Source organism: Gracilinanus agilis, chromosome 1 (genome assembly GCF_016433145.1).
Source record: "Gracilinanus agilis isolate LMUSP501 chromosome 1, AgileGrace, whole genome shotgun sequence".
Classification (NCBI taxonomy): domain Eukaryota; kingdom Metazoa; phylum Chordata; class Mammalia; order Didelphimorphia; family Didelphidae; genus Gracilinanus; species Gracilinanus agilis.
The window spans coordinates 219,769,481-219,791,937 of NC_058130.1; the positions used below are offsets into that span (position 1 = coordinate 219,769,481).

At 36.9% G+C, this 22,457-nt stretch overlaps 2 protein-coding genes across 2 annotated transcripts in view; both read right to left on the reverse strand.

Moving 5' to 3' along the window:
• Positions 1–9,459, reverse strand: part of LOC123249874 (radial spoke head 10 homolog B2-like) — a 78,142-nt gene extending 68,683 nt beyond the window's left edge. Inside the window, exons 1-3 of the mRNA XM_044678975.1 lie at positions 9,410–9,459; positions 3,388–3,704; positions 2,083–2,158 (exon numbers count right to left, since the gene is read on the reverse strand). Coding sequence (XP_044534910.1) covers positions 2,083–2,158; positions 3,388–3,614 — 303 coding nt within the window. The 5' untranslated portion in view covers positions 3,615–3,704; positions 9,410–9,459. The remainder of the gene's footprint in view (positions 1–2,082; positions 2,159–3,387; positions 3,705–9,409) is intronic.
• A 588-nt stretch (positions 9,460–10,047) lies between these two features.
• PMS2 (PMS1 homolog 2, mismatch repair system component) overlaps positions 10,048–22,457 on the reverse strand; it is a 37,791-nt gene continuing 25,381 nt past the window's right edge. Inside the window, exons 12-15 of the mRNA XM_044657442.1 lie at positions 15,569–15,736; positions 13,013–13,113; positions 12,608–12,777; positions 10,048–10,443 (exon numbers count right to left, since the gene is read on the reverse strand). Of these exons, the coding sequence (XP_044513377.1) occupies positions 10,300–10,443; positions 12,608–12,777; positions 13,013–13,113; positions 15,569–15,736 (583 nt within the window). The 3' untranslated portion in view covers positions 10,048–10,299. The remainder of the gene's footprint in view (positions 10,444–12,607; positions 12,778–13,012; positions 13,114–15,568; positions 15,737–22,457) is intronic.

Genomic DNA, 22,457 nt, shown 5'->3' on the forward strand with positions numbered 1-22,457 from the left:
ATAAGAGGATTACTATGCAATGGTGGGAGCCCAAATGGCATTAGATTCACCTTTAGATGAAGCTTCTTTATCATAAGAATTTTCAGTGTTTCAGTAACAAAATTCACTTGGTTAGAATCAAAATTGTCCTAGTTCTTTTTATTTCTACTTTTGCTCTATAGCCAACAGAGATTCCAAGGTACACAGCACAGTTATTACTATGATGCTCGCAAAATGTGGGGATATTGATTGTAAATTTAAACTGGTCCTTGCATGGTGTTAGCATAAAATAATGAAAGTAGTTATTTGTGAATGTCATATGCTGAGAAATAAAGATCCTATAGACAAAACTATCATATGTGATTTTCTTCTTGGTGAGAATTTTGCACTTGAGACCACCAAGCAACAAAATAATAACAAACTAAATAATGTAGGAACTAAAAAGCATCAAAGTAAAAAGAAAAAAAAACACACCAAAAAACCAAAACCTAAACAAAAAATGAAGACAGTGCCTTCAATTTTCATGGCATGAATTTCAAAGCAGTAAGGAACAAAATAGTTCACTGATTTTCTCACAAAGATCTAAATCATAAGGTGAGATACATATCAGGTTGAAACTGGGATACATGGGAGTGTTAATTAGAACACATCTATTTTGTTTGGTTTTAAAACAAAATTCAGTGGGACCAATAACAAAATGTAACATTTAAAAACATGTAACTAATTTTTTAACCCTTATCTTCTGTCTTAGAATTGATATTCAATATTGGTTCCAAAGCAGAAGAGTAGTAAAAGCTAGGCAATGGGGGTTAAATGACTTGCCCAGGGTCACATGGCTAGGAAGTATCTGAGGTCGGTTTCGAACTCAGGACCTCCCATCTGTAAGACTGGCTCTCTATCCATTGAGCCACCTCGCTGCCCCAGTAGTGACTATCAATGAACAAAAATCCTCTTTATTTCAACACATATCTTTTTTCATTTCAAAAGATCCAAATGAATCTTCCCTCACTCATTTGAAGACATATTGAGGAATAAGTCACAATTAAATTGAAATGGTCAAGCCCAAATGCCTGTAGACATTAAATGTGCAAGTGTCAAAAATTACCATTTTGGTTGTAAGCTTTAAGAATTGAAATGAGATATATCTCCTGTTTTTTATTTCTCTGCGGCTTCTGCAATACCCCCCAAAACGCCCTTGCCAATTATTGTTCAACCTTTAAATCCTTTACTATGTGCCATGAATATTAGGAATGAAAATTGACTAGAAAAGCTAAAATAACATTATATACATACCGATCCCATACAAACCATGTAATAAGCTCCAGCTTTATAGTAATAAGCTACAGCAAATAAGTACATAAACGACAGACGTAGGTAAAGAGTTCTGGGGTCCACAAGAAACATTTCCTTAGTATCTGTGTAACCGATATAGTCTGTAGGTGTTTTATTAGAAGTCAGACTTGTCTGGATTGTTTGCAAAATATTAATGAAATGCTAGGGGGCAGCTGGGCGGCTCAGTGGATTGAGAGCCAGGCCTAGAGACAGGCAGTCTTGGGTTCAAATCTGACCTCAGACACTTCCTAGCTATTGTCCTGGGCAAGTCACTTAACCCCCATTGCCTAGCCCTTACTGTACTTTTGACTTAAAACAAAAACATAGTTTTTGATTTTTAATACATAAGGTAAGGGTTTAAAAAAAAAAGAAATGCCATTTATAGTAGGACATCCAGCTCTGATAATAGACAAAAGGGTTTAGCTATACATTGTTGAGTAACACTCAAGGATAACTTAAAAAAAATTATTTAAAACCCAAAGTATTACATTGGGTACATGAAGCTATACTTTACCTTTGAATACAGATGCAAAGTTCCTATTGAAATCAGCATCAAGTTTCTGTTCGTATCTTTTGATCATTTATCAACTGGGGAATGGCTCAAATTCTTATAAATTTGACAATGTTCTCTGTATAGTTTAGATATGAGACCTCTATCCGAGAAACTGAAGGGGGCCAGTACATTTCTGGGAATCGGTTACCTAACTGATTTAGAAAACACTTGGTACTTACCTTATTAAAAATTCAAACCTAATAAGTATTACAACTCACTCTGTACGTGCTTCCTCCCTCAAAGTGGGCCACACCTTCTCCCTCATAAAGTCCACGAATTGTTTCACCCTCGTAGCTGCCAAGAAATAGAGCTTAACATGACAAATGGTATAAGCAAATAGAAATGACAGACTTTTAAAAATAGGTAATTAGTGCCAAGTATCAACAATAAACATGGATACCTATCAAAAAGGACTCACTCCATAGGTAGAATCTGGCTACATGAGTGAAACTACCTAACTTGAAAATTCAGATAATCAGAACAGCCCCTTAACTCAACCTATTATTGAAATGCCTCTTCCTTTCTCTGTATTTCTGCTGACACCACTCTATGGCACACCTAGATTACTCTAACAGCTCATTAAAAAAAAATCCTTATCTTCTGTCTTAGAATCAATATAATATATATATTGATTCTGAGCAGAAGAGCAGTAAGGGCTAGGCAATGGGGGTTATGTGTCTTGCCCAGGGTCACACAACTACGAAGTGTCTGAGGTCTGGTTTGAACCCAGGACTTTCTATCTCTGGGCCTGGCTCTCAAACCACTGAGCAACCCAGCTGCCCCTAGAATTACTTTCAAAGACATGTAAATTAGATCAGTTTAATTTCCAAAGAATATATATATATATATATATTATGTCTGTCTGTCTATGTATGTATGTATGTATGTATCTGTCTATCTATCCCTCTATCCATCTTTCTCTCTCTCTTTCCCTTCCCTCCTCTCTCTCTCTGTCTCTCTCTCTCTGTCTCTCCCCACACAGACACACACAGACACACCTGTACCTTCTGTCTTAGAGTCAATGCTGTGTATTGGTTCCAAGGCAGAAGAGCGGTAAGAGCTGGGCAGTGGGGGTTAAGTGACTTGCCCGGGGTCATACAGCTGGGGAGCGTCTGAGGTCAAATTTGAACCCAGGACTTGAACTCTAGACCTGGCTATCAATCCATTGAGCCACCTTGCTGCCCCATACACAGCTCAATTAGTCTCCTTGCCCACTCCAAATCATCCTGAACAGTCTTTCCCAATTAATCTTTCTAAAATAAGATTTTAGAAATGTACGAACTTAGGTCCCTACCCCATCCTCCTTTCCACTTCTCTGATTCTGGTCATACTATTCTCTAACTCCTTTTATATACTCCCCTCTTTCTCTTCTTTCCTTGCCTCCTACATATCCAAATCCTACCTACTGTATAAAACCCAGTGCAATTTTTGTTGTTCCCTGACTGCTTTAGTTTACACTGATTTCAGCTTGGATTGTTAATTTATAATCTATCATGGGAGCCTTGCTACAGAGCTAAAGTCACCTTAAAACAATCAGTTTGGTGAGAATGGGCTCTTCATAATATTGAGGGGCCTCCATTTGCATTTCATCTGGCTTCTCGTCTTTGCTTAAAAGGGCTTCATCCTCTTGGGGAGGAGATGGCTCCTTTGATGCGGAATCTTTGGCTGCATCTGCTTGTTCAGACAGAGGAGAAGGAGTCCGGGCAGATTTATCTGCCTTTTTGTCTGCTTTTTTCTTTTCTTTTGCCATTGTCTTTGATTGGTCTGTGACGTTTCAACTTTTAGAATCTGTTTCTTTGACGGAGAGTTGATTATACTTTGAAGCACTGCTGAATTTTGCCTGGAAAACATTAAATGATTCACAAAACATGGAAATATTTGCTTCCTTTTTAAATTAGACTTTTCACTTTTACGCACAGGGGCATCGTAATTGCTAGTATCGTGTTCATCATTGTCATTTTCATTCACATAAAATTATATAAAATGTTCATCTAAACACCTGAGTATTTCAACATTTGGAGAAAACATCCTTATGAATATGAAGGCTCTAGTATGTATGTATGTATGAATGAATGAATGAATAAATGAAAAATTACATATTAAGGGATTACTATGTATAAAGCAAGGTGCTGCAGTGGATAGAGTAACAGGTCTGGAATCAGAAAGATCTTAGTTCAAATCTGGCCTCAGATACCTATTAGCTATATGACCCTGGGTATGAATATTTTATGTATATTATATACATACATATAAGTATGTATGGGTAATTGTATAAATATATATAATGACTATATATTATATATGTATATATAATCTATGCACAGATAGTGTATATGTAAAGCACATGCAATATGTGTATGTCTAATACACAGGTGCCATCAAATATAGAAAATACATGGGCAGCTAGATCAAATAATAGATAGAGAGACAAGGCTAGAGTCAGAAAGACTTGAGTTCAAATCTGACCTCAGACACTTCCTAGCAGTGTGACCCTGGGCAAGTCACTTAATCCTGTTTTCCTTTGTTTCTCATCTGTAAATTGAGTTGGAGAAGGAAATGGCAAACCAATCCAGCATCTTTGCCAGGAAAACCTCAAATGGGGTCATGAAGAGTCAGATATGACTGAAAACAACTAAATGAACATTATCATACAGACACTCACTATGTATACACATATAATACACAAATACTTATCAAATGCATATATGTAGTTTGTATGTATATCTGTATGTACATATATAAATATATAATAAAGATAATAATATGCAATATAGTAAATAAAATATAATTTTAAAATATAAATAGATACATATAGATATAAAACAGATAGATACACACACTCTAACATATATTGTCTTCCTCTTAGAATGTGAACTTGAGGGGCAGCCAGAGCATGGAGATCGGAAGAGGTGGGTTCAAATCTAGCCTCAGATACTTCCTAGCTGTGTGACCCTGGGTAAGTCACTTAATTCCAGTGGCTTATCACTTTTCTGCCTTGGAACCTATACTTAGCATCAATTTCGTAGACAAAAGGTAAGGGTAAAAAAAAAATCAGGAATGTGAACTTGAGACCATCTTGGCTTTGTATATAGTAAGGTCTTAATAAGTGCTTCACTTGAAATTCATAAGTATGTTCTCTCCCTCTGATAGCATTGAAATACCCCCCACCCATATATATATATATACATATATATATGGGGATATATATGACAAATGCAGGAAATTGCTTTGCTTGACTATGAATATATATATACACACACACATATATTCCTATATGCATATACATATGTGCACATATAATACACGCTTGTAGAAATGTGTTAATGGAAACCCTGAGTTGTTAGTTTAGAACAGGAAGACTTGCTAATATACCATCAAACAGTCTCTACGTGTGTGTATTCATATCACATTCATCACAAAGGATGCTCGTAAAGTCATTCCAGTTAGGAATATATGAAATCGCCAACCCCAAAATGTAGTTTGCATGTTCTTATCCACCTCAGTGCCCCTACAGATAGCCCTTCAGTCACTGAGTCCATGTCGTAGGCTAATGGGTTAAAGGAATTGGGGATGTTTAGAGAAGAAAAGACTGAGGGAGTGTCTTCGACTCTGATGTGTTGTCAAGTAGAAGAGAGATTAGATTTGCTCTGTTTGCTCCAGAGGGAGGAACAATAGATACAGGCTTGAAATGTTTGCTTGCTATCAAGAAAAACTCACTAATAATTAGAGCTGTCTAACTTTTTGTAATAGTGAAGAACTGGAAATGAGAGAAATTATTCTAAATTTGAGGAATGGATAAAAATGATGATAAACGAATGTTCTGGGCTTTATTCCTGTCTTATAAGAAAAAACAAATATAAAAAAATTCAGAGAAGCCTATGACTTGTTTCATAGTGCAGGGAATCCCACAGCAGAGCCATATATACAAGGACAGAAGCAATGTGGAAGAGGGAATGGGCGAAGCTGACAATGAGGGCTAAGTTCTGAGAACACATAGGTTAGAACAACAATAGAAAATTCTGAAACTGAACACATAATGTTCTGTAAATATAATGATATTGTACCTAACCCTAGAGGAAAAAAAGAAACTGTAACGCCCTCTCTTCCTTTAAGAAATGAAGGGCTTTGGTATGAGACATTGAATATGCTCTAGCAAACTCTGTTGATGGTTGGTTAGTTTTGTTGAACTGCTTCCCCCACCCCCTCTATTTTTTCCCTCATTACAAGGGTTGGTTTTCTAGATTGAGGAAAGGAAGGGATATGTTCAGAAATTAAGGGGATATAAAGCTGTTTCCAAAATACCTGGGCAGACTTGTATGAAGACAGAAGTGAGCAGAACCAGATGAATTTGTAGTAACATTGTAAAGAGTTAATTCTGATCAGTGATGTACTGGCCAACTACCACTGCAGATGATGCAGATGATGCAGATGATGTCACTTCCTGACAGTGAGGCATCTAGACAGAGCAATTCAGAGAGTCTATACTTCCTAGAGTCAGGAAGACCTGAATTTAAATCCAATCTCAAATATCTACCAGTTGGATGACTACTTTTCTGGCTGCCTCAGTTTCTTCATCTGCAAAATGGGGACAATAACTGCACCTACCTTTCAAGGTTGTTGTGAAGAGAAAATGAGATATTTGTGAAACATGCTATATAAATTCTAGCTAGTAGTACTACCATTATGCCCTCCAGGCAGAACAAGAGGCACATTTTTGGACATGGCCAATATAGGAAATTGTTTTGCCTGACTATGAAAACCTGGTACAAAGTTTTTGCTTTTGTTTTTCCTTTTTTTTCCTCATTGGGGGAGAGAGAGGCGTGTGGGAGAGAAAAAAAAAAAAGCTTGTTATTGAAAAAATTTGGATCTTTAATATAGCTAGAAATAAGAAAAATTTTTAAATGGCAATAAGCATTTTAAAAAGAAAAAAATGAGCAATTATTTATATAGAAGTGGTAGATTTGCCCTCCCTTGGGGGTCTTCCGGCAGAGAATGGATGACCACTTGACCCCAACATTATAGGGAAATGATAGGCTGATTACTTTGTGGCATGGTTTGGACACGTGGCCTCTGCTGCCCTCAAGTTCTAGGAGGGACGAAAGATGTGTGTTTGCTGAGCCACACTCTTGCGATGCGGCAGGCCCGCCAAGCCGGAGGGATGTCCAGTTCATCCGTCTCTTGGCCCTCTTCGTCCTGTCCTCCCACCCACCTGCCGCTCCTAAAGCCTCATTGTCACTCGGTCCTGGAAGTGGCATGCCCCAAACCAACAATACCATTTGAAATCCTTTGGTGACACAACCCCGGGGGACTAAGGTTCTTGAAATTACCTCCGGACTGGTCCCGCGTACAGGAGACAGTCCCGTCTCTAGGAAACCGTTGTTAAGGAGCCACAACATTCTTTAAGAGGCCCCTCCCTTCATATGGATTTCTTAAAGAGGCCTTCTCCTAATAAGTGGATCTTAAATGGACCGCTCCTTTTTAACAAAGGGCTTTTAAGGGAACTGCCTCCTTTAATAAAGAGCTCTTAAAACGATCCCTCCCCTCTCAAAAAGGGCTTTTTTTTAAAGGTACCACCTTCAGTTGCCATCCTCTCTATTAGCTAGCTTTTAACTTTCAAAAGCTGTCCAGGGTCTTAGAAAAAGCTCTGTATTCCCCGGACTTTGAAATGGGGGTAATTGGTTTCAGTATGAATTTGATGTAGGATCGATACCATTAGGGATTTGATTTCCAAGTAGCTATTTTTCAACAGACATTTTTATTTTTTGACAGTATCTGAGATTTTATTAGTTCCTTACCAATACAGATCAGACTCTGTTTAGAAACTTGGTCTTACAGAGTTGTGTGGAAGTGTAGAGAGGAAAGATTCAAATGCCTTTTTGTGAAAGAAGTAAAACTAGAATTCGGGTCTTCTTTACTCCAAGGACAGTTTGATCCTATACCACTCTGCCACACAATTAAATTATGCCAAAATTTGCCCGCTTCTAGAGAAATGTTTTTACTTCTTTTGATTTCCAAACATATCCATCACACTTTCAACTCAGGATATAAATTCACAGGCAGCATTCTTGAAAAGGCTTATTTAAAGGGAGTGAAGCTAGGTGGCTCAGTGTAGGCCTACAGAAAAGAGGTCCTGGGTTCAGATCTGATCTCTTGACATTTCCTGTGTGTCCCTAGGCAAGTCACCCCATTGCCTAGCCCTTGCCACTTCTGCCTTGGAACCAATACATGGTATTGATTTCTAAGATGGAAGGTAAGAGTTTTAAAAGTTTTAAAAAAGAAAGAAAAAGCTTAAAAGATTTCAGATTTTTTATTAAAGCCAGCACACATTATCTGCCATTGCTGATCCAGATGCAAAGAGATCTTCTGAAAGATGCAAAATGTTCAAGCAAAATGTTTTTCTTGGAAAAACAGAAAAATGCTTTTTTTGTAGAGTTGACAACTCCCCAACTTGCAACTTTTACCTAACCCACTAAAGCTGGCCCTAGGTTTAGACTCAGAAGACCTGGATTTGAATCAGGCAAAACAACCTGGCTCTGAAGTCATATTAAGGATTACTATGTAGTAACACTACATAGTAAGGAATTAATGTCTCAGAATTTATTTCTATGTTCATAAACTGAAGTGTGCTACTACGTAGCTATGTTACCTACCTTGAAGAACTTTTTAAAGGATCGTTAGATAATTTATAGAAAGTAAAAGTGCTATATAAATTTAGCTCATTACTATTACTGTTGGTGATCCCAGGAAAAAGGGAAATTTCCAATATTGCTGATAGTTACATATTTTTTTAGTAGAAGCTTTACATGGGATGTACAGGTTTTCAGGGAAGCCTAGTACCTCTGGTGTGAGGACTTGCCAAGCCCTTTTAAGGGCTGTTCATCTTCCTTTGGTGCCCACCTGCCACTCAGCTCTCACATGTGGCTCCAAGAAGCTGCAGTACGTGCAGCAGCCACACTAGTAAAGCCAGGTTGAGGGTAACCAATAGGCCTCAAACCCATTGGTGAGTTGGGAGGGGAGTGTCTACCCCAAGCAGGTGAAGATTTCTCCCCCAATGGAATGGGAGAATGAGAATAATTTGTTCTAAGGGCCAGGAAAGCAGAGGAACTGTGGAGTGCTCAGCGCTTGGCAAGACAAGAATCCAAAGTCGCCCACTGCATCCTAGGCCATCTCCAGTTGTCTTGACTTTTGAATAAGTCTGGAAGAGAATGAGGCCAACAACTTTGTGCAACAATGCCTCACAAATCCAATTTATACTTGAATCCAAAGACATTACCCAAAGTGTGTTACTGTTTTACTTTTTTTTTTTTAAAACCCTTACCTTCCACCTTAGAATCGATACTATGTATTGGTTCCAAGGCAGAAGAGAGGTGAGGGATAGGCAATAGGGGTTAAGTGACTTGCCCAGGGTCACACAGGTAGGAAGCATCTGAGGCCAGATATGAACCCAGGACCTCCTGTCTCTAGGCCTGGCTCTCAATCCACTGAGTCACCCAGCTGCTTCCAACTGTTTTACATTTTCCAAATGTTCGTATGTGCTATTTGTACCTGACATATCTGATGAGCCACAGTTGGACACTCTGTACGTTGACCCCAACATATTCATGTCATTTTGGTCCTCTTACAAGTATGAAGGACAACCACCACAGGAGCTTTCATAGTACTGTGGCATGAATGGAAAAATATTCACTTTATTATTGTTGGTAATCTATTCTACATGTTTCACAAGGTCTGTCAGCATTGTGCAAATTCCTGAAATGAAAATAATTGTAAAATTTGAAAATCTAATCAACTAGCAATTCTGTGATGATCTAAAATGAATGAGAAGGTCATGTAATAGATTTTCTTTTCCTTTATTACTAGCCACTTTGACAGCTACCCAATTTATTCACTTTTATTTTTATCTTGCCAGAGCTCAAATGAGATGAGACTTGTATTTGCATTATCATTGTGGACCAATGATGAAAAATCTCTAGAATTATAACATCAAGGCAATAAAATTACAGAATAATGGAATTAACAGGGAAATTGAAAGTCTAAAGTTTTTATTTCATTCAGTTAGGAGACCTACCCTTAGAGCAAACTATAATTCCTAAGTTCTTGAAATTAACATTAGACAGTAATGCTTAAAATACAAACTAAATATATTTTCTGTGGAGAATGTGTGAATTCAAGACTTACATAACTGCTGAAGTATGCTCTTTATTTCTCAAAATATGTTCTTGGCTATACATATGTATATATATATTTTAAAAAGCAGTTAAGAACAAGAAATTTTGCAAGCAAAGCTCAAGATAAACGTTAAATGTACATGGAAAATAATGTAACACACTGATTTTTAAAACAAAAAAGTTAAATTTTTGCCTTCAAAATTAGGAAAATCCATGATAAAATCCACAATTCTACAAAATGAGAATAATTTTATGCTCAATTATTCATTAATCTTGAGAAATCATGTTTAAACTAGCTATGTGCCTCATAGTTGGCCTTCCATGGGGGCAATTCCAGGGATGCTCAATTTCACCCATATGAGTGATCAGTTTCTTCATTTCATTCTTGTTAAGTGCAGTTCCAATCATGACCTGAGTTCAAAAAACACACAAAAGTTTTTAACATTTATTTTTTCTCTTTCTTGTGAATAGCAGTTATTTAAAAGTATAATACTATAGCTAGGAAAAACATTATCCATCAATAAGCATTAATTAAGTTCTACAATGTGCCAGTCACTGTGAGAAGTCCTGAAGATATAAAGGAAAGAAAACTGGCCCCTGCCACCAAGGAGCTCACATTCTAATTGAGGAGATTAGAATACATATAGAAGGACATAATAGAAATAGAGAGCATAAGTACATATAGACAGAGATTGGATTGGAAACCATACCTATGTTTTCATTGCTATAAGGAACTCCTAAATGAGGATCATTTCCTCCATATTAGAAACTAGGGGAAAGAAGAAAAGTAAGGGATGATGAAAGAGTTTTGAGATAAAAAGGTGAAAAGAGGAGTTTGTTATAAATAGCTTCAATTTTCTCAGCAAAGTAAGAAGTGAAATTCTCAGCTCAGTGTCAGGGAAAGGCAAGTATAGGATGCTTGAGCAGAAAAGAGATTTGGAACAGCTTCTGCAGGGAGTGAGAGAGGGAATCAATTAGAGAGGAAAAAAGGATTACCAATTTAGAAGCAGATGGCCAATTAAACCAGTATGAAAACAGTCTAAACATATGAAGAGTTCAGTATTACAGTAACTTAAAAGTCATCCCTGTGCTTATTGATCATCAATGGGCTTCTAAGAAACACTTTCCCTTTCCTGTGCACAAGGCCCACCAGCTTTGGAGTCTTGCCATCTGCCCCACCACTGCTTGCCTCTCTTTATGAAGAAGAACAACTCTCTGGACCAGAACCTTCAGAGACCTTGACACTCCCTCTTCCCTCATTGCTCCACCCCAAGGGAATTAATCTATTCAATTTGGGACTCGCCCTGGCATGGAATTGCCCTCTGTACCTAGCTGGTCCCAAACTATGTTTCATCCCATCCCGCACCTAACCAGCATTGATCGGCATTTCACCATATGCCTCACTGCAGCATTTAGATATGCCCCTGTACTTTCCCTGGATGTGCTTTCTCTGATTGATCTGGAAACAATAATCAAATTAATGTCAGCCTAGATAATTAATAGACAACCTACTGCCCTATGTCTGACTATCTAGAACAAGATTCCTTTTCCTGGTCATCATTTCCTGATACATTTAGTGGTATAGAAGAAAGAGAACTCGGCCTGAAGTTGGGAAGACCTGAGTTCAAATCCAGTCATGAGCACTTACCAACTGTGCTACTCTGGGCAAATCACCTTGCCTCAGTTTCTTCAACTATAAAAGGGGGTAATAATAGTACCTACCTACCTCCCTTCCCAGGGTTGTTGTGAGGATCAAAGAAGATAATTTTTGTAAAAAGCACTTAATTCAGTGCCTGGTATATATTAAGTGCTATATAGAGGCTTATTCCCTTCCTCACTTCCTCCTAGTAGAAAGTTTGTTGAGGGCAAATACTAACTTTACTTTTGTATTTATATCCCCAGCAACCTAGCAGAGTGCTTGGAAAATAGTATGTAATTAAATGCTTGTTCTCTGATTGACTAATTAACCTTTTGGCTTGAAAATGGCAACTGGTGCTTTAAGTATAACACAACCTTGGCTAACAGAAGAGAAAGTTGGAGAAGGGAGAATCATATAATAGATCTGGAGCCAGAAGGAAGCCTTTATTTTATAGAAGAAAAAACTTAAGGCCGAAGAAGAAGTTCATGTGTTTTTTGTCTAAAATCACATATTAATAGGCAGCAGAGACAAGCAGTGAACAGAAGCTCTCTAATGACAAATCCAGTATTCTCCCTCTAAAAAATCTACTAAAATTCCTGATTTCCCAAGTATAAGCCAGCCCATTCTCCTGCTCCTAGTTCATTGTGCAATATCCAAGACAGTCAGCACTGATTCAATGGGCAGTCCACCCAAATGTATGTTGTTATAATCCAGAAAAATATGCCACTTGCCAATGAAGTTTATTATAAAGCTGCTGCCAAGATAACACTAACCTTTTTCATAAAGCAAGAGAGGCAAAATATAAAACCACCTGAGAGTCATTATTTGACTGATCTCACTTTAGCCACGAAATTTCACTTTAAAACACAATAAAGTTATTGAGTTTCAGCAAATCTGGAAGTCATTAGCAAATAGGTTTTCTTCTGCATTACTTACAGATTTTCTACATGCCCTTGAGGCAAACATCTGCCTGACTCGAGAGGGTCTGCACATGACACCAGGACAATCACTTAACATGAAGATCATCTCGTCTATGTCTTGTGGTCCAAAAGTCCAATTTTTACTAGTTGGCAAGGAAATCAACTTAACCCTTTCTGTGACTGGAGCTAAAAGACAATATAGAAATTCAAGAACAGACACTACAATTTTAAGAATACATTTGAATTTTGAGTACTATTTGTGATGAATAAAAATGGTCAAATACTTGAGGAATAAAAGGAAAATATTCGGAAAATTTTGAAATTTGACCTTCAGCCATAAAATGATAGTTCAATAAAATAACTTGAAATCCCTTCAAGTTTGGAAATATATGTGATTCCATAGTCCTTGTTAAGAACTTACCAAGTTCATCTATGATAAAATCAAAACCATTCTTTCTAAATATTTCCAGATTTTCTATTAGTATGGCTTCATTGACAGCAGTTAAATTGAGAGCCTGAGGTCTGAAAAACAGAAAAAGTTCAAATTATAGTTTTATAATTGCAAATTATAAGTTATATGATATAATATGATAAAATGGATTCAAAAGAATGGTACATCACTCCAATAAGCTGTGTACCAATACCATGAGCAATAAAACATACTATCAATCCAGCAACTTTCTTGTTTTCTGATTAAACCTCACCAAATTATATTTTGGATATTTTATTAGCTAGCTCTAATATAAAAGATCTGATCTTCCCCTAAAATCAAGCAAGGAAGAAATGGTAAGATGAAAAGATTTTTAGATTCAAAGGAACCCCAGGGAAGAAGAAATGATAGAGGAAACTGGGAATTTAATATAAATTATACCCCTTATTCCTTTTGAAAACCCATTTTTATTGGTATCAGCCACTCTTGCACTAGGTGTACATGCATACTGTGGAAGGTTGCCAAAGGTCTCATGGCTCCCTGGCTCCTAGAAGAGGATGGCCCCTAATCTGAAGTGACTCCTACTGTCCTGAAGTCTGGGTTCTGATCAAGTCTGTCCAACCAGAGACCCAGAAAGAGCAATGCTAATGGTTTTATAAGAGAAGGGAGTAAGGAAGCAAGAAGGTCTCTTTTAGGCATTCAGCTCTTGGCTTACTTGGGCTGGAGACTCTTGCTGGCTTGGTCATTTTTGGCTAGACAAGCATGGCAAACTCGGATTACTTAGGTGCAGCCAGGTGAGCATCTGACTCTCTAACTTTTATTAATAAATAATTATAAACATATAGACTCCAGAGAATTTTAATCATAACAAAACTAAGTCTGCTCTCCTACTGACTCTACCTGTCTCTGATTGAAAAGTTTTACCAAGGAGAGTAGTTGGCCTTCATGATTTTAGAGGCCAATCTGAAATGAAAATGGGAACAATTATATTTATGTAGAATGTAACAAAAATTAAAAATCACTCTTCAGAAAGTACTTTTTCATATTATAAAGAATAACAAATGACATACTAAGTGCCTTTATCATAGCTAATAAAAATTTCATTGTTAGTTAAGAAAATAAAATATATTACAAAATAGTAACATTAAACCATTAAAGGAAATGGGGAGATTTATCTAGCTGACTATGTTTAAACATAATACACACAAGGCTTAGCAATGAATTTTTCCAAGGGAGAGAAACATAGTAGCTACAAGCAAACTGCAGCTTGTACCTACAAAATTTGCAAAAGCTTAGAGGAAGACCTCCAGCACACTAGGTAGATCTTCTGGGGAAAGGCTATGGACAAGAATTGCAAAGTATAAAAGGTATGGATGACATCCTGCTTGTACTGATGGAGAAAACCAAATCAATTAATAAATATTTATTAAGTATAACTACCATCCACCAGGTATTGTGCTAACACACAAACATAAAACTGAAACAGGCCACTTACAAAAAATTTCAGCAAACTTGGGCAGGGAAGTAGGGGGGCATACAGTTAGAAATGAGGGTGATATAAAAACAAAAGATAACAATAAAAATCAGATTTTTAAAAATGTGATACAAATCCTACCTTAGACCCATTCAAATACTCTTTGGTTTTGAACTTATTTCTTTAAAAAAAAAAAGGTTGACTGGCGCTTTTAAAAAATGCTATCACATCTCAATGAATCTCTCTACCCCCATAAAACCCTTTTTTGTTAACAAAGAAGTAGTGAAGCACAACATAAATCAATAAATTGGCCAAATTTGCCAATGAATGCCTCATCTAATATACATAGTCCATCATCACAATGCCAAGAGGTGGAAGACATTAATCACCATGATTACTCTGAGTTTCTTTCTCATACATATGTTAACTTTGTGTTAAAGAAAAAGTTATTTGAATGTATCACTTTGCTTAAAAAACAGACTTCTAGATTAAGCTACATGAATATTTAATGAAAAAAAATCTTGTAAAGCTGTTGATTACAGATTTCTATACGGCACAAGAAAAGCAACTCCTAAAAAGAAAAAGGGTGGGCACTGGGAAAGCTATATATCTATCATGTTAAATAGGAAGATCAAGAGATTCAATCACAGGGGATTTCAGAAAACAAAATTTTCAGTTTGAATTGAAAAAATTCTCCTTCATCAAAAAGCTTTTCTAAATAGCCACTGGATAAGATCTTTAAATAGCAAAATAAGCTTGTTATTGAAAAGTGTATATTGGGAGGGTTCTGAATTCAAAACTAGTCTTAGAACAGCTCTATCTCTGTGGCCGTAGGCAAGTTACTTAACCCCAGCTGCCTAGCCCTTACCACTCATTTGCCTTGGAAGCAATATTTAACATCGATTCTAAGATAGAATGTAAAGGTTTGAGGGCTTTTTTAAAGTGTATATTAACTTCCTGATAAATCAGGTACATATATAAAATAATGGAGCAAAAGTAAAATTACACCTGAGCAGCATGGTTGACTCAAACACAAAAGAAATCTAGATTATTGAGAATTTTGATGAACTTACATTATAAGCCTTTGCCCTTGCAGAACAGTGTGCAATTGTAACATCTCAAAGTTGTATTTTTCATCTGTCGCATGTTGATCAATAATGAAGAGATCTGCATTCAGTTTGGTTATTATAAATCCCAAGTTAAATTGACCAATGATCTCCATTTCTGCAAACATATCTTTACTGCACACAGAAAATTGAGAATATATATGTCAGTCTTGCATTTTTAAATACCCCAAATGACAACAACAAATCAACTGGAGTGAATATTTAGTTGTAATTCAAAATATGAATCTGAAAACATTCACAAAAGAGCAAACCATACCACAAAAATTCCTAAATTCTGACTTAATTGTACCCTCTCCTGTATTTTTTAAAGCAAGTATTCCTTAATGCCTACTATGTACTCACTACTGTGGAGAAGTAGTAATAACAAAATGTATTCTCTGTCCTTAAGTACTTTATAATCTAGTAGCAATAGATGAAATAAAGAGATGAAATAAATACTTGATACAAAGTATCAAAGTAAAATTGTGTGTTTCACATTTAAAAAAATATAAGAGTTAAAATCATATTAGATATTAGCAGATACCCTGAAAAAGGCACTATGCCAAGTGCTAAGGAGGACAGGAATAAGTATAAGCCATAGTTGCCATAGTTACTGTCATTCAGTAGGAGATGCTATGTGCTTACACAAAAAGATAAATAATCCCACTAGATAATAATTCAAGAAATATCATAAAGTAATGCCTAATGACTTGTCGAATAAGTAGTAAGGCACTACAAGTAGAAGTCACTGCAAACCAGCAAAGTTTCATGAAAGAGGAACTCAGGCTACGCCAAGAATAAACAGAACAAGAAGGTAAAGGGAACAGCATTATCAAAGGCATGGAGGTGGGGAAGTATAATTCTGTTAGAAGAGAAATAATTAGATACACTCATTAACTTCTTAATTTGAAAGGTTTGCATAGGGGAGTAGTAGGACACAAGGCTGTAATGGTATATTGGGGCCAGACTATGGAAAGGTCCGTATAATAATAAATTAATGAGTATAGGCTTTATCCTGTTGGTCATAGGTTTTGTTTTGTTTTTTTCTTTTAAACCCTTAACTTCTTCGTATTGACTTATAGGTGGAAGAGTTGTAAGGGTAGGCAATAGGGGTCAAGTGACTTGCCCAGGGTCACACAGCTGGGAAGTGTCTGAGGCCGGATTTGAACCTAGGACCTCCCATCTCTAGGCCTGGCTCTCAATCCACTGAGCTACCCAGCTGCCCCCTTGGTCATAGGTTTTGTTTTTTTTTTTTTTTTTTTTTTTAAACCCTTGTACTTCGGTGTATTGTCTCATAGGTGGAAGATTGGTAAGGGTGGGCAATGGGGGTCAAGTGACTTGCCCAGGGTCACACAGCTGGGAAGTGGCTGAGGCCGGGTTTTGAACCTAGGACCTCCCGTCTCTAGGCCTGACTCTCACTCCACTGAGCTACCCAGCTGCCCCGGTCATAGGTTTTTGAAGCAGAGGAGTGATGAAAATGGTTTTTTAAAATGATTAACCTACCAGTGGTATACAGGATGAATTAACAGAAGGAAAGAAATAAGAAGGCAGCAACCAAAGCACCAGAAAGTCCTCCAAATGAAAGACAGAACCAATGCAATGTAATAATAACCTTATGACATTCCAGAATTTATAAATGAAGGAAAAAAATTAGAAGCAATTGGAAAAAATGATAAGGAGAATGGAAATGGTGGAAAATTATCTGAGATGGAAAGATGATAAAAAAATTATCATGTTTAGCATACAGAAATGGTCAAAGTCAGAATTATAAAAGTGAAAGCAACAAAAGTTTCCTTGATGCATTGGTAATATTGCCAGATATCAAAATACTTCTTCTTATTCAACAGCAGGTCTAATGCATAACAAAAGAAAAACGGATGGACTAACCAGTATGCATACAGTTTAAAAACTTCCATATTGAATTAATAAATAAAATTCAATTAAATGGAAGAAAAAAAGTTATACAAAAAGATGTTCTTTTGAAAAATAATACTCTGGATACATAAATGATCAAAGGATAATGACAAATATTTTTCAAAACAAGAAATGTAAACTGAGGAGAACTGTAGCATAGAAGGAAGTACTATGGCCCAGCTTTCTCCCACAAAGTTTTTTCCACCAAAGATCAAGTTATGAGCACTAGAAACTGTGATGGAGAAATCCAAGAAGAAACTACAGTGGGTCATTTTTTTCAACCCAAATCAACACAGAGCAAATAGCCACAGGCCTGCAGAACTTGGGAGGAGACAGGAACACAAATCTTTTGAGCACAGGAGTTGGCCTGGGGCAGGTAGTGAGGCTGTTGATCCAGCCCAGACTTGATCTAACAGTACATATTTTGCAAGGGGCAGTTCTAGTTCAGAAGTTCAGTGGCTGTGATAGAAAATTCAGACCACTGGGGGAATCTGCATTTCTTTTGTTTGTACCCTTAGAACTTTCCAAGAACTTTGGGCAAGCCGTGGGACCAGTAACAGTTTACTAGAATTCCAACCAGGGCAAGCCTCCAGTTGTGTTTCCCAAACCCAAACTCATAGTAGGAGAATAGTGATCAGACTTTGACCTAGATTAGATGGTTTAGGATTTGCTGAAAATAAAGGTCTCTGTCCTGAGCCATCCCTAAAATACTTGAAGAACATAAAACTCAATATCCAGAGGATGAAGCAGCAGGAACCCAGAGAATACAGATCAAGACCAGGAACAAACATGTTTCAGACATTTCCGCTACAACCACATAGAGCCTGGTCCCAACACAAAGTCCACATTCAGAAAGTGAGGCTAAAATATTAATGAATAAACCAAAAGGAGCTATTATGGACTTTGGGACACCTAAGACATAAACAAGAAAACAACTCTACAACATCTACAAGCAGTCTCAAAGGAAAACACAGCATGAGGGGGCAGCTGGGTAGCTCGGTGGATTGAGAGTTAGGCCTAGAGACAGGAGGTCCTAGGTTCAAATTTGACCTCAGACATTTTCTAGCTGTGTGACCCTGGGCAAGTCACTTAACCCCCATTGCCTAGCCCTTACCACTCTTCTGCCTTGGAGCCAATACACTCTATTGGCTCCAAGACAGAAAGTCTTAAAAAAAAAAAAAAAAAAAAAGAAAAGAAAAGAAAACACAGCATGGTCACCAGATATGTCATTAACAAATGAGAGAAACAAGGAACAAATTCCTTTTAGATCTATGGAAAGGGGAAGAATTCATGACCAACCAAAGAAAAGAAAAGATTACAAAAGACATAATGGATGATTTTGATTAAATAAATGAAGATTTTTTTTTTACATGAACAGAACCAAGGCAGTTAAAATCAGAAGGGAAACAATTAACCAGGAAATTTCTTCTCAACAAGCTTCTTTGACAAAGGTCTCATTTTCAAAATAACTGATTCAAATTTATAAGAATAACAGACATTCCCCAAATGTTAAAAATAGTCAATAATAATAATGATTAACATTTATATGGCACTATGTGACAGGCACTATGCTAAGCATGTTAGAATTATTATCTCATTTGTTTCTTGCAACAATCCTGGAAGGTAGATCCTCTTATTATCTTCATTTTGTAGTTAAGGAAACTGAGGCAGAGAGAAGTTAGGCGATTTTCCCAGGGTCACAGAGCTAGTAAGTGTCTGAGGCCAGATATGAACTCAGCACTTTTTCCATTGTACTACTTGGGTTCCCAATAGATATGAATAGACAGTTTTCAAAAGAAGAAATCCAAACTATCAATAGTCCTTAGGGGAAAAAAGCTACATTAGGGCAATTAGAAGGAATCTATATAGACATGGGTGTGGGTGTGAAAAAATCTTAGGGGTGAGAAAGAAGGATGCTCTAGGGGAAAAGGGGAAGGGAGAGGTAGAATAAGGGAAAAAATTTCATATAAAAGAAGCATATCAAGAAAAACTTTGTTTGCAGCAGGAAAATTGGGAGGGGAGGGAGGAGGAATCAATCTTGGAGCCTCTTTCTCATAGGAATTGGTTCAAAGAAGGAAGAACATATATACATACTTGATTTGGTATATCTTACCCAATAGAGAAATAGGAGGGGAAGGGGATAAGAGAAATAGGGTGTGGAGATTGATTAAAAGGGAGGATAAATTAAGGGAGGAAGTGGTCAGAAACAAAACAGACTTTTGAGGATGAGCAGGATAAAAAGAAAGAGCAAAGGATAAACAGAAGAAAATAGGATGGAGGAAAAAACACAGTTAAAAATCATAACTGAATGTAAATAGGATGAGCTAATCCATAAAATGGAAGTAGATAGCAGAATGGATTAGAAACCAGAAGTCAACAATACACTGAGTTCAAAAGACACATTGAAACAGAAAGCAGAATCTATTATACTTCAGCTGAAGTAAAAAAGGGAGGAGTAGCAATTATCATCTCTGAGAATGCAAAAGAAAAAATAGACCAAATTAAAAATGGTATTCAGGGAAATGACATTTTGTTAAAAGGTATTATAGACAATGAAGTAATATAAAACATTTTTACAGAAAGTTTCCCTGATCAAAGACCTCATTTCTCAAATATATAGGGATCTGAGTCAAACGTATAAAATTAAGAGTCATTCCCCATTTGATAGATGGTCAGAGGATATGAACAGTTTTCAAAAGAAGATACCAAAGTTATCTATAGTCATATGGAAAAATGTTCTAAATCACTATTGATAATAAAAAGGCAAATTAAAACAACTCTGAGATACCACCTCATACCTATCAGAAAAGCCAAATGCTGGAGCCAATGAAAGAAAATAGGCACATTAATGAACTATTGGTGGAGTAGTGAACTGCCCTAGTCATGGTATCACTGGCTAAAAGGAGCTTTCCAAAATAGCTAGAACAGTTCACAGCCCAAAAGCAGTATCTATTTTCCCACAGGCCCTCCAACATTTGTCATTCTCCTTTTTTGTTAACTTTGCTGGTCTGATGAGTGTAAAATAGAACTTCAAAGTAGCTTTAATTTACATTTTTTGTTAGTGATTTGTAGCATTAACATTTTTTATTCATCCATTCATTATTTACTTATTTTTAGCATTATTTTCTTTTTTAAATTTTGAGTTCCAGATTCACAGAGATCAAAAAAAGAGTAAAAGGCCTCATATATACACAAATAGTTATAGCAATTCTTTTCATAATAGCCCTAAACTGGAAATCCAGGGAGTACCTAACAACTGGGAAATGACTAAACAAATCAAGATACCTGAATGTAATGAACATTACTGCACCATAAGAAATGATGAAAGAAATAGTTTCAGAAAAGCCTGGGAAGATTGCATGAACTAATGGAGAATATGGTGACCAGAGTTAGAAGATCAATTTATATGATGTTAAAATATGCCACTTTGAAAGACTTAGCTCTGATCAGTGCAATGGCCAACCATGATTCCAGATAAACCTACTGGGTTTTTTTGCTTCTTGACAGGGGTGGGACAAGTAAGACATTTTCAGACATGTCCAGAATGAGCATCTGCTTTACTAATTTTTTGTTAGGTATTTTAAAAGACAGTTCATATTAATTGTAAGAAAATTATTCCATTACCTGTTTCTGCCTTATAAAGTATGTGATAATATATCATTAAACTAAAAAAATTGGTGAAATGAGACTACAGAAAAATATGAACAGACTGACTTTTTTTTTTTACATTGACATCAAGGTAAAGGTCTGACTGTATGCTGATCTCTTTGCTGAATTTTAGGATATGTGCACTTACAATATAAACTAGAGATTTGCTATACAATGAAATAGAAGATCCATTGCTTCAGAAAGAAAAAAGAGGGAAGGAGACCAATTAGGGGTGTACTGTAATGGCTTAGGTGGGAGACAGAAGTTTGAACCAAGGTGCTAATGATACCAAATGATAGGAAGCACTGCCAAGAAAGGCTTTATGGACTTTAGCACTAAGAAACTAAAGCAGACATGACTGATCAGACTATGTAGGTGGGAGAGCAAAGCAAGAAGAAAAGGAAAGTCAGAGGATTTAGCAATTTGGTTAGCTGGAAGAAATATAGTGTCATAAAGGAAAAAAATTCATTAGTGGGGAGAAGGCAAAGAGAAATACATAGAATTTGAGGTGACAGCATAACATTAAAAATGGAAAGATTTTACAGGCAAATGGAATATGTGGACCTAAAGTTCAAAGACCAACAAAACTCCTGGGAGGAGATGCATCTTGATTTGAACTTTAAGAATACCTACCTGTGTGACCCTTGGATAAGTCACTTAACTCTAACTGCCTAGCCCAGTGATGGTGAACCTATGGCACACTGCCACCCCCCTCCAAGAATTCTTCATATAAAATACTAGAAAGGCAGAGAGATTCACGCAGAGCTGCTCCCCTCCTCCTCTCCACAACCCCTGCCTCTCTGCCCAGCAGCCCAATGGAAATACACAGGAGATAAGGTGGCTCATAGGCAGCAGAGCTGGAGGGGAGCAGAGCACTTGGGCCACTCCCCTCCCCCTCTCTATACTTGCTGAGGAATTTCTTCATTTTATCTGCTCCTCTGTCCAGTAGCCCAATGGGAGTGCTTTCTCCCTCTACTGTGTGGGTTAAGCGTGAGGAGGGGCACCTAGCACTTGTTGGGCTTCGGGGCCCAGTACTCATCTCTAAAAGGTCATCACTGGCCCAACCCTTAGATCTTCTGCCTTGGAATTGACATTTAGTATTAATTCTAAGGCAGAAGGTTTAAAAAAAGAAAGGAAGGATCTGAATATTGAGGGTAGAGAACAAGCTGAACACGTACAGAGGAAGGGAAAGTAGGAGAAAGAGTTGGGTTTTTTAGGGGGAGGGAAAGCAAATACCTTAAAAAAAGATATTAAAATGGAAATGTTCAGGAGAAAGAGATACTACCAGAGCTTA